At 49.5% G+C, this 11925-nt stretch overlaps 1 protein-coding gene and 1 pseudogene across 1 annotated transcript in view; both read left to right on the plus strand.

The window, feature by feature from the left end:
* The window catches only part of GRB2 (growth factor receptor bound protein 2), a 70458-nt gene extending 64293 nt beyond the window's left edge, over positions 1 to 6165 (plus strand). The window contains exons 4-6 of the mRNA XM_029213138.1: positions 20 to 142; positions 3134 to 3302; positions 4057 to 6165. Of these exons, the coding sequence (XP_029068971.1) occupies positions 20 to 142; positions 3134 to 3302; positions 4057 to 4242 (478 nt within the window). The 3' untranslated portion in view covers positions 4243 to 6165. The remainder of the gene's footprint in view (positions 1 to 19; positions 143 to 3133; positions 3303 to 4056) is intronic.
* A 5175-nt stretch (positions 6166 to 11340) lies between these two features.
* On the plus strand, positions 11341 to 11654 carry LOC114889743 (annotated as a pseudogene).
* Positions 11655 to 11925: the final 271 nt, after the last annotated feature.

Here is an 11925-nt window from a genome sequence, read left to right on the forward strand (position 1 = left end):
GCTTGCCTTCCTTCCTTAGGTGGTTTTTTGGCAAAATCCCCAGAGCCAAGGCAGAAGAAATGCTTAGCAAACAGCGGCACGATGGGGCCTTTCTTATCCGAGAGAGCGAGAGTGCTCCTGGGGATTTCTCCCTCTCTGTTAAGTAAGTATTTACTACTTGGATTGCCTGGAATCCTGTCTTCACATGATGGAAATTGTGAAGCCAGAGGCCAGGTGTCTGGGTACACACACCAAAGGTGGCAAACTGGGAGAGGTTGAGCCTAAACAGTATTTTATAAATCAGAAAAATTTACATTAAAATCCTAATTTCTGGCTCCTCTTAAAAATGACCTCTAGCAGCGCTGGATTTAGATTCCCATGTGAAAACCATCTTTAGTTGCTGAGCAGCAGCTGAGCTTCAGAGAGCAAATACTTGCCAGTTGTCCCCAATCCCCACCACTCTGCAGTGCTCTCCACACACACGGCTCTTCCCTCATCCGGGCACCCCTGCCCTCTGTGGGATTCTTGCAACTCTGTAACAGCAACTGATCACCAGGTCAGCTGCCTTGTGCACCTTGACTAGGTGTCTCTCTGAAATCTACCAGTGTCATACTAGGCCTCACACTGACTTAAAAGGTGACCACAGGGGTTTGGGGGTTTTTGCTTTCCCCAGTGGTAAATTTAAATGTGGAATGGAGCTGGTATGCAGGGAGTGGGGAAGGCAGGGAGTTATACAACCTTGGTATAACTCCTTGGTATAGAGAATATAAATTGGAACTTTGAGGATCCTAAGCTAATCACTTCCCATCTGTGACGTAAGGATTTTGAATCAAATTGTCATTTTTCCATATGTGTTTTGACTCTGTCCATTTCTAGTTAATATATTATCACAGGAAACCCTCCCCTAGGAATCTTAGAAATCACGTCATCGTTTATGTGACAAAGAGGTGACTAGATTAAAAACTCAGATCACTTTAGTATACATTTAAAATGAAGGCTGTAAAACAATTTATTTGCCATTTACAAATGATATAAAGATTTTTCAGTTTCAAAAATCAGCTCAGTATCTTGTTTCATTTTAGGATCAAATGTGCAGTTAAAGTGTGGGTTTCTTTAATATAGATTTAAATTTAAAATTTTTGTGTTTCTTTTCTCAGTGAAGATGTGGGAGGTGGTTTCAGGTGACATTTGCAGTATCTTTCAGATACATTTCCAGTATAGTTAGGTTTTAGTCCCAACATGAAAAAAATCAAACTGGATCTAATAGTTTTTTTCCTCTTTTAACAACGGCTTTTTTTTTTTGAAACTTTCTTTTTTAGAGCAGGTTTAGGTTCACAGCAAAATTGAGTGGAAGGTACAGAGTTCCCGTGCACCCCTTACTCCCATATGCTTAGAAACAGTGGCTTTTTGATGTGCTTGATTAAACACCTGCATATGAGGACCTGGTGGGCTGAGAGCACCTTGAGGTGGAAGAGTCCTTATGCTTCTCATTAACTTATGTTTCCGCCTCTGTTTTCCTTAACGTTTTATACTGACCTGAGTATAAATCGAACAGTGGAGGACAAGGAGTACAAGCAGTTAATCCTTGAATGATGGCCAAAAACCCCATGGCAGTTCGGGTTCGGTTGTCTGATGACCGTGCGCTGGCTGCCTGCCCACCCATGCTCATGCTCTGGCTGTCGGGAACCTCCCAGACCCTTCCGTTTTATCAAATAAAACCTTTAAAGAGTTCATGTATTTATTGCTTTAGAAATAAAATTTGAAACAGGTGTCATAACCACCTCTAACAACACAAGCACCTGCACCAAGGAGGTTCAAGAGTGTGCAGTCTTGAGTTTCAAGGTGTTGAGTCTAATGGAAAAACCGCGGTAGTTAACAGCTCACCGTTAGGGAAACTGTACCCCTTTCAGAAGCCACCTGCATTGCACTGTGGGAGTGGGCTCCCACGGGCCCAGAAGTGCCATTTCAGTATGTCCTTCTTCCTCATAAAGCTTTCTTCCTCATCCACCGTTTTTCCCATGAAATAGTGCTGTTTCTAAGCACTTCGCACTTGTACTCAGTGGCTTCCTTAAAGCTCAGTGCTGCCACCTGCTGGGTTGGTTTTAAGAAGTATTTACGCTTTAGTACCAGCGATGGGAGGAGAGACTCTCAGTCGTTCATTTAACAGATCTTCATAGAGCGTCCTCTGAGGGCTGGGCGCTGGTGTGGACCTCAAGGACTCAGCAGAGAGTGGGACAGGCAGGGCCTTGTTTGAGCTGATGTTCTAGGCAGACAGCACGATGGTGGTGGGCCATTCCCACTCAGCCAGGCTCATGCTGTTTTTCTGGGCCATTGTAAAGAGAGCATTTGCCTTTTTACCAGGTGGTAGAGAAGCCTTTTATGGGGGGTGGCCTTTTATTTATTGTCCCAGCATGTTCTTTGTTTTTGAGATCTTTTCCTCTTAAGTAGAGCTAAAATCCCTGAGTAGAAAACATGACTTTAAACTCTTCCCAGTTACAGGAAAATTGTTGGAAATTGTCCAGTCCCTCCTTTCCTCACCTTATTTCCTATCTTATCTTTTGTAGTCTTCAAATGTCACACAAGATTTCAGTTCTGTTTTTCATTTGGCACAGTGCAGGGCACATAGAGGCATTATATAGGTTAGGACTTTTTTTTTTTTTTTTTTTTTTGCGTTACGCGGGCCTCTCACTGCTGTGGCCTCTCCCGCTGCGGAGCACAGGCTCCGGACGCGCAGGCTCAGTGGCCGTGGCTCATGGGCCCAGCCGCTCCGCGGCATGCGGGATCCTCCCAGACTGGGGCACGAACCCACGTCCCCTGCATTGGCAGGCGGACTCCCAACCACTGCGCCACCAGGGAAGCCCAGGACATTTCTTTTTATTTACAAATGTTTTCAGAATTAGACAGACTGACAGGGTTTCCCTGTCTGGCGAGGATTCTTCCTGTTGTCACTGGTAATTGTCATCCTAATGGAGGGTCTCAGGGTGCTCTCCAGCCAGGAAGTCAAGTTGTGTTACAGTCCTGGGCACCCAGCCTGTGAGGGGCATGGCCAGCACACAAGTTCTCCAGGACACCTCCTTGGTGGGCAGGTGGCCCCTGGGTGGCTGGGACAGAGCCCTCTGGCCTGTTCTCACGTGTATCCTCTACCCCTCCCCAGGTTTGGAAATGATGTACAGCACTTCAAGGTGCTCCGAGATGGGGCTGGAAAGTATTTCCTCTGGGTGGTCAAGTTCAATTCTTTGAATGAGCTGGTAGATTATCACAGATCTACATCCGTCTCCAGAAACCAGCAGATATTTCTCCGGGACATAGAGCAGGTGCCACAGGTAAGCCTCGTGAGAGACATTGGGATCTTTCTTAGCAATTAAGAATAGCTCTTTAGGCAAGCAGGTGTTTTTTTAAAAGGTTCCTTTTGGACCTTCTGTGTTCATTATTAAGTCATGTTAAAGATTTGAAGTTTGAAACAAAAAATAGTTTTGTCTTTTCCAGAGGCTGCTTCTCTGAAGCATTGTGTTGCTAGTTACCTTGTGTCTCTTGGAAGAAGGTCTTTAACACACCCTCAAATACTCTGCCTGGAAGTAAACTTTGAGGAAAATCGTACTGTAAGGGAGTGAAGTCCACACTCATTCTTAAAATCCTTCTCATATGTAATGGTTAATACCACCTTATTTTATTCAAGCTTTTACTCTTCTCACTGTATAAAACCTTAAGGATTTTCTAAGTGATAAAGCGATAGGAACTAAACCATTTTCACATCTGGGATTGTAAACAAAACCCCACTGGCTGTTTCCGAAGTTCTTTCCTCTTGAAGCAGTACCTGCTGCTCTTTGCTTGATGCTGGGGTGCAACCCGCCTCCACGGTGGGGACACCCAAGTGGTTTTGAGCACTGGTGAAGACTGCACGACACCCACCTCGAGTAAACTGTAAGAATTGGTGGGGAGGGGAGGAGAAGTGAGGGGTTATTTCAGGAAATGTGAAAAGGCTGGCACACATCAGTTTCCCCATCACCGGTCCGCTTACGAGGGGCTGGCCACGATCAGGGATGCAATGTGTGTTTTCTCCCTGCCCCTCTTCTGCAGCAACCGACGTACGTCCAAGCCCTCTTTGACTTTGATCCCCAAGAGGATGGAGAGCTGGGATTCCGTCGGGGAGACTTTATCCACGTCATGGATAACTCAGACCCCAACTGGTGGAAAGGGGCTTGCCACGGGCAGACCGGCATGTTTCCACGCAATTACGTCACCCCCGTGAACCGGAACGTCTAAGAGTCAAGAGATTATTTAAAGAAAGCGAAGAATTTTAAACACGTACGAAAGAATTAAGCCCATCAGCTGCCTGTGTGAGCAGCCCGTGAGGGAGCTCAGAATGCGCAGCTGGGCCACCTGGCGACCCTCTCACTTCGGCTGGAACTCGGGGGGGGGGGAGGGGGAGTTGGATATAACAATGCCAAAACTTACCTATAAGTTAAGAGAAGAGTTTTTATTACAAATTTTCACCACTGCTCCTGTTCCTCCTCCTTTGTCCTTTTTTTCATCCTGTTTCCTCTTCTGTCCATCAGTGCATGACATTTAATGCCACATATAGTCCTAGCTGATGCCAATAATAAAAGAAAAGAAACCACGTGGGCTGATATTTTCTCTATGCAAAATGTCTGTTTTAGTCGGGACGACAGAAAGAACAGCCACTTCTGTGTCCTGCGTTACATGCACACACACAGGAGCGGGCCGGGAGTGGGCGGCCCTTGCCCTTTAGCTTCTGCCGGAGGAGGGAGGGCAAGTGGGAACCTGCCTGCCAGCCCCCAGTCCCCACCAGAATGTTGTGTCAGAGTTGGATGGGCGTGGGGGTGAGTGTGCCCCTCAGGGCTTCCTGCGAGCCAGGCCCCAAAGCTGTGTCTCTCTTCCACATTGGTTTCCCTTTCCGATGGTGTTCCTGAGCATGTTGTTTTTCTTAGTGCCTTCTGCCTTATTTCAAGGGTTGCTTATGAGTGGTGGTTTTTATTTGTTTTGTTTTAAAAATAAGTTAAAGACAGCCAGTTTGTTTCCTACTCTGTAAATATTTTTTTCCCTCAGGGGAGGGGAGAACAGGGTAGGGAAGAGGAGACAAGTGAGATGAGGGTGTGGGCGTCCTGCCTGTGCACAGCCAGAGTCTTTAAGGTTCAACTTTAATATTTATAGCCCCTGGAGGTTAAGGGAGCCGGAGCCCCAGGGCACAATGGGACCGGGTTACAGCCCTCCCCGCGTCTGACTGGAGCTGGCTGAAAGGGGGGCCAGGGTCCTTGACCTTGCGGTCTCAGGTGTTGTCTGTGCCCTCCGTAGCCCCAGACACCCCCAGACACCAGTCTCTGGAGCCAGCAAGTTTCAAATGCAGGAAGGTTTAAATTGTATCAGGTTCTACCGTGTTCGTACACTGGGGTGGGGTGTGCGGGCAGGATGAGCATTTTCCCTTCATTTTTCTTGCTCTGAAATCTAGGGGTATCTGTTCAGGGCTTTCACCTTTTGTGTCCCCCACCTGAGCTGCCCAGGTGAGCTTCAGGCCGCATTCAGGAAGCAGCTGAGTGGTTTTTCATGTCTCCATTCACAGCGGGCTGTGTTCATAGCTGCTCCACCCGACCCCCTGAAAAGGAAGTGTATCTGTGACACAATGACATTTGGAAGGAAGATTGGAACGATAGGAAGGCTGAGTCCATTGCAAAGCTCTTTCTTTCCGTCTCCTGTTGGCTTCTTGGCCCTTGTGGTAACACGCCTGTGATCATCCTCTCCCCACCCTTCCCAAAACAAAAACGGGGCCACTGGGAGTTGGTGGCGGCCTTTGGCTTCTGAAGTGGTCCGTCGGCGTCTCCCCTGGACTCTGGTTATGGAGCCGGACTCGGCCTGGAGTGGCCTGGGGCCCAGGAGACGCTGCCCTCCCAGACAGAGCGTCCGCCTCTCATCACCCCTGTCCACTAGCTTCTCCTCTCCTTGCTGATGATACGAGGAATCTCTGGCATTCTGCACCTGGACCATTTGATTGTTTTATTTTGGAATTGGTGTATATCATGAAGCCTTGCAGAACTAAGTTTTGTGTGTATATATTTAAAAGAAAATCAGTGTTTAAATAAAAAGACCTGTGTACTTAATCCTTTAACTCTGCGGGTAGCATTTGGTAGGTAGTGATTAACTGTGAATAATAAACATACAATGAATTCTTCACTCTGTATCTTTTCTTTTTTTCCCCTCGCCTTAAGGTAAAAACCTAAAGATTCTGTCAGGGAATCAGGACACTTGTGTCCTTATTTCCAACTCACCTCACTCCTTGGGGACCATGGGGGTCTCACTGGGCCCCTGGAAGAGTGATGCCCACATCACTGTTGATCAGAATCCCTGCGAGCATGTTCCTCCCAGTGCAGAGTCCCACACGCCAGACGCCACCCTCAGATTGCGTGGAGGGCACCAGCAGCGCCCGGTGTTTCCGACAGAAGCCACAGGCCGCAGTTTGAAAACAGGTGTAGTCTCAGTGCCTCGTAAGGACTAAGCACGGCTGGCTTGGTTCTCGTCCCCTCCTCCCACCTAAATAAATAAAGGACAGAAGGACAGAATAAGCCATGTTGAAGGAGTCTCTGTCCCAACTCGTTACAGCAAACTCATTGGCCCAGCGGGCTGCCTCGGGGTGACACTGGGCCTGTCACCACCCATAGAGCTGGCTACAGGAGGTCAAATAAGACTTGTTTAGAGAGAGAACAGGAAAGAAACCAAACCCAAGGAATTTCCACTTACGTTCTTGATCCTGTTCTTACACAGAGCCCCAGCACGCTTCCTCGCTTGTGGCTGCCCTGCTTGGATGAGAGAGTCTCCACTTCTCCCCTACTCTGCAGTGACTGCGAGAGAGAACTTGACCCAGCGCTGCCCTGCTGGAGGCCACTGGGCTCAGGGTCCACCCAGGCTGGCCGAGCAGAAGCCAGCAGAAGTTTCCAGAAGGGGCCATTGAAGTGAAAACTTCAGGCAGTGACTGTCAGCCTCCTTGAGGCTTTTTGCCCTGTTTTGACTCATGGCCTCAGAATAGCCTCAGAATTAATGGGAAAATGGCTGCTTTTGCACTACCAGTTTGGTCACAAGTTTCTTGGTGTCTGTGTCCCCCTCCAGCCCTGGGTCTGTCATTTCTGGCGGGGGAAGGCGTCTGGGTGGGAGCGCCTTTGGGGAGACTGCACCGTGGGATGTAGTGGGCCGGCTCGGCTGCCTTTGACGACTGAAAGCTCTGGTGGGTGTGGCCTGTGGCCTGCTCCCTGAGCTCCTCCCAGAGCAGCCCTCCGACCTTCTTCACACCTGGTGACCTGGGAGATGGCAACAGAAGCTCCTCTTCAAGGATGATTGTGGAGGGGCGGTGGTGACAGCTCCTCCCCAGCGCTCTGAGTCAGTCTGCCGCGCTGGGGCTGCTGAGGTGACACATGGAAGGAGAAAGAGGATGGGCACAGTGGTCTGCCTTTCCTCAACACTTGTCCCCTTGACCTGCTTACAGTAGGTGACCTTCAAGTCAGAACGTCTGGCTTTTCCAAAGTGCCTGGATAACTAGGAACAGTGAGCGAGGAATTGTATTTACGCGTGCGGGAAATAACTCCTAAGACACTGGATTTACATGTTATGCAAATTCTCCAGGTCGGATCTGAGAGACATAGAAAAATAGATCTGTTTTTCACAGGAGAGCAAGGAGAGGTTGTGTACTCACAGAATGTGTGTTTCTTACACTGGGGCTCAGGGGTTATAGGCACCTCCCTCCAACCAAGTCCCGAGGCAGGGGCCAGATGAAGCAGGGCCATGTAGCCACAGAAGGAGCTGGAAGTGGGCAACCCTGGAAGGGTTGGGATTTTTTGTTTTTGTTTTCAAGGATAGCTTTACTGAGATACAATTTACTATCATAAGGCCACCCATTTATGTATTTATTTGGCCACAGCATGCAGCATGTGGGATCTTAGTTCCCAGACCAGGAATCGAACCTGTGCCCCCTGAGGCGGAAGCTCGGAGTCCTAACCACAGGACCGCCAGGGAAGTCCCACAAGTCACCCATTTAAAGCAGACCATTCAGCTGTGTTTAATATTCACAGGTTATGCGATCAATTTTAGAACTTTTTCATGGAAAAAGTGGAAACCACGTATCCATTATCAGTTACTTGCCATCTTCCTCCAGCCCCTCCCAGCGCTTGGCCGCCACCAGTCTACTTTCTGTCTCTATGGATTTGCCTATTCTGGACTTTTTGCATAAACGAGATCATAAAATATGTGGCCTTTTGTGGCGGGCTTCTTTCACTCAGCATCGTGTTTCCAAGGCTCATCCATGGGGTGACACGTACCAGAACGTCATTCCTTCTTACAGCCGAATAGCACTCCCTGGTATGGAGACACCCTGTCTTTTTTATCCGTTCGTACAGTGATGAGCATTGGGGTTGTTTCCACTCTTTGGCTGCCGTAAACGATGCTGCTGCAGACATTCACGTGCAAGGTTTTATGAGGACACACCCTGGAGGGTTTGAAGTAGAGGAGCAGACACAGTCCTGTTTGGCTAGAAGAGTGGAGAAAGGGGGCCACGGAAGAGACCCCCTGGTGAGCAGTTGTCCTGCCGAGCGAGGTGGGTGGCAGGGGGAGCGAAGAGAAGGTGGTTGATCTGAGTCATACGTAGGAGGACCGGTTGGCAAGACGAGGGGGTCACGGAAAACAAGGGGTAGAGATGACCCTCGGATCCTTGAGCAGCAGGGGCCCTGAGGTTGCTGTCGACTGAGACAGGGAGCCCTGGAGGAGGGCGAGCTGGCGTGCGGTGGGGAGGGAGGGTGGACCAGTTGCCTTTGGTGTCTGTGGCAAACGTCTGGAGCAGCAGAACGTGGTCACCTGGAGCTCAGGAGACAAGACTGAGCAAGGGATCATGGTTGTGGGTGTGGAAGTGGTCCTGAATCCCTCGCCCTGGGTGAGCCCTCACCCGCTCTCCTCAAAAGAGGGAAGAGGGCAGAATTCGGGGCCGGGCCCTGGGGACTGGACGAGGAAGCAGCAAAGGAGACGAGGAAGAGGCCAGAGAGGCAGGGGGCAAACCAGGGCTGCACAGTGCGGGGGCAGCTGGGCGTCCAGGAAACGGCCCCTGTGGCCATACTCCCCCAGGCCCCTCGACCTCCACCGTGCTCGATTGTCCCCAGACTGCCCGCACGCCTTCTGCTGAGAGACCTTCCTCCGCTGCCAGGTTGTTGAGAGGACAAAGTGCATATACTCCTGGCCCGTAGGTATGCTGCAAGGTCAGAGACAGTGAGCTTGGAGTCACGAGACCCAGGGCTTTATTCCAGGCTGCGTGGCCTTGGGCAGGGCCCTTAACTTCTGCTCCCTTCATTCATCTGTTTTCAAACAAGCCCATGTTGGAACTTAACTGGTGGCGCAGTGGTTAAGAATCCTCCCGCCAATACAGGAGACACGGGTTCGAGCCCTGGTCCGGGAAGATCCCGCATGCCGCGGAGCAACTAAGCCTGTGTGCCACAACCACTGAGCCTGTGCTCTAGAGCCCACGAGCCACAACTACTGAGCCCGTGAGCCACAACTACTGAAGCCCGCATGCCTAGAGCCTGTGCTCTGCAACAAGAGAAGCCACCACAATGAGAAGCCTGCATACCGCAACGAAGAGTAGCCCCCACTCTCCATAACTAGAGAAAAGGCCGCGTGCAGCAAAGAAGACCCAACACAGCCAAAAATAAATAAATAAAATAAATCAATTAAAAAAAAAAAACAAGCCCATGTCACCAGGTTGGCCTGAGGATCCAGCGGGATTGCATCTGTAGATGTCTTACAAACTTTCATGTGACGGGACCGGTACTGATTATGATCTTGGCGTTCAAGGCCTTTCACAGTCTGAGCCTGGTCCAGTCCTCCAACTCTTTGGCCTCCAACCCTTCTGAGGGTCCCTGGCTTTCACCAGCATCCACCGTTCTCTCTGATCTGAGGCCAATCTGCTCAATTTCCTGACCTGCTCCCCGTGAACGCTGTTTCCACCACAGTCTCCAAACTCCGAACACAGGACCACTCCTTGACCCATCCTGTGAGCCCACCCTCCTGCCTCCATCAAGCCCGGTGCCCTGCTTCCATGACCCGCTTGCCGGTGGCGGTCAATCTTACCTGCAGCCGGGAGCAGTGGAGCCACGGTGAGGACTCCAGACTCTGGGGTGGCCTTGGACGGGTCGCTTTGAGAGTTAGTAACCAGGTCGGTAACCTTAAACAAGTTACCTTTCTAAGCCTCCAGTCAAGAAACTGAGGTCAATAAACCACCTGAGGATTGCACAGGATAATATGGGTTAATCAGTGCTAGCCCCCACACCTGGTAATTATTCGGAGTCCAGCCTACTCCTGGTCAGCCCTGTGCCCACCTGCGACTCTTGTTCTTGTTGAGGGCAAGGGAATTCATCCAATATTTTCATTTTTTTAAAATTTAAATCTTTGATCCGTTTGAAGGCTGTCCTGGTGATCAGTGAGAGCTTGGATCCATCTCTCTTTGTTTCCAGATGGCTGCCCAGTTGCTCAGATAGTATTTCTTGAAAGATCCATTGTCAGGGACTTCCCTGGAGGTCCAACGGTTAAGACTCAGCGCCTCCACTGCAGTGGGCGTGGGTTCTATCCCTGTTCGGGAAATCCCGCATGCCACGCATGTGGTGCAGCCAAACAAAAACAAATTATCCATTGTCAGCTCTTAGATCTGAGAGGATGCATTTTGTACACTGAGTTTTGGTATGGTGGGGTCCTGTTTCTCCACTTTACGTCGTCCATGGGCCCGTGCTAGGCGTGCGGGGGTGGTTCCTGAGACTTCACAGCAGCTTAGGACATCTGATGGGGCTGTACCTCCCCCATCGCTCTCCCTTCTCGACTCGTCCTGGCTCTTCTTGCTTGTTTATGTTTTCAACGTAAACTTTAGAATCAGCTTGTCTAGTTCGAGAAAAAAAAAATGGCTCTGAGTGTTTTTATTTGGATCATGTTAGATTTATAAGCTACCTTCGGAAGAATTGGTATTTTTTTAAATTAATTTATAAATTTTGGCTGCGTTGGGTCTTTGTTGCTGCACACGGGCTTTCTCTAGTTGCAGCGAGCGGGGTCTACTCTTCATTGTGGTGCGCGGGCTTCTCACTGCAGTGGCTTCTCTTGTTGTGGAGCACGGGCTCTAGGCACGCGGCCTTCAGTAGTTGTGGCACGTGGGCTCAGTTGTTGTGGCTCGCAGGCTCAGTAGTTGTGGACTTTGTGCATGTCGGTGGGAATATAAATTGGTGCAGCTGCTGTGGGAAACAGTACGTAGGTTCCTCAAGAAATTAAAAATAGCCTTCCTGGCGGTGACATTCAGCCGGCCAGTCAGGGCGATGGACTTTCCGTCCTAGAACCATGGCCCAGTTTGTCCGTAACCGCGCAGGGAAGGTCCCGGCACTGGTCAGTGCTGCTGTGACCTTCTCAAAGCCTTGATTGGCCACATTTTGCCACTATGCCGAGGTTGAGCTGCTTCCTCCAACCTTGCTGGGTTCCCTACAGCTATTCAGAGCTTGAAAAAAATTTGTCAATAGTGCTCAAACTGGTAGCTTCCAACAGCTCACAGTTAAGGAAGCTCTGCTCAATGGTTTGGTGGCCACTGAGGTGTGTGGTGGTGGTTTTATGTTGGCAAGATCATAGACAAGCGTGGCATCATTGGCTATGATGTTTGAAGACCAATCTTTAACATGTGATTATATCTGTTTTATTATTTGGGTGTTCTTGGACCATGTGTGAGCAGACTGGTATTTGAATAAAATGAGACAGTGTGTCAAAAAAGACGTTAAAAGTAGAACCCTATGATCCAGCCGTCCCACTTCGGGGTATTTACTCAAAATAACTGAAATCAGGATCTCGAAGAGATATTAACATTCCTATGTTGATTGCAGCACTATTCACAATAGCCAAGATGTACAAACCACCCACATGTCCATCAACAGATGA

The sequence above is a fragment of the Monodon monoceros genome, unplaced genomic scaffold, assembly GCF_005190385.1.
Source record: "Monodon monoceros isolate NGI ecotype Baffin Bay Population unplaced genomic scaffold, NGI_Narwhal_1 Super_Scaffold_9, whole genome shotgun sequence".
Lineage (NCBI taxonomy): Eukaryota > Metazoa > Chordata > Mammalia > Artiodactyla > Monodontidae > Monodon > Monodon monoceros.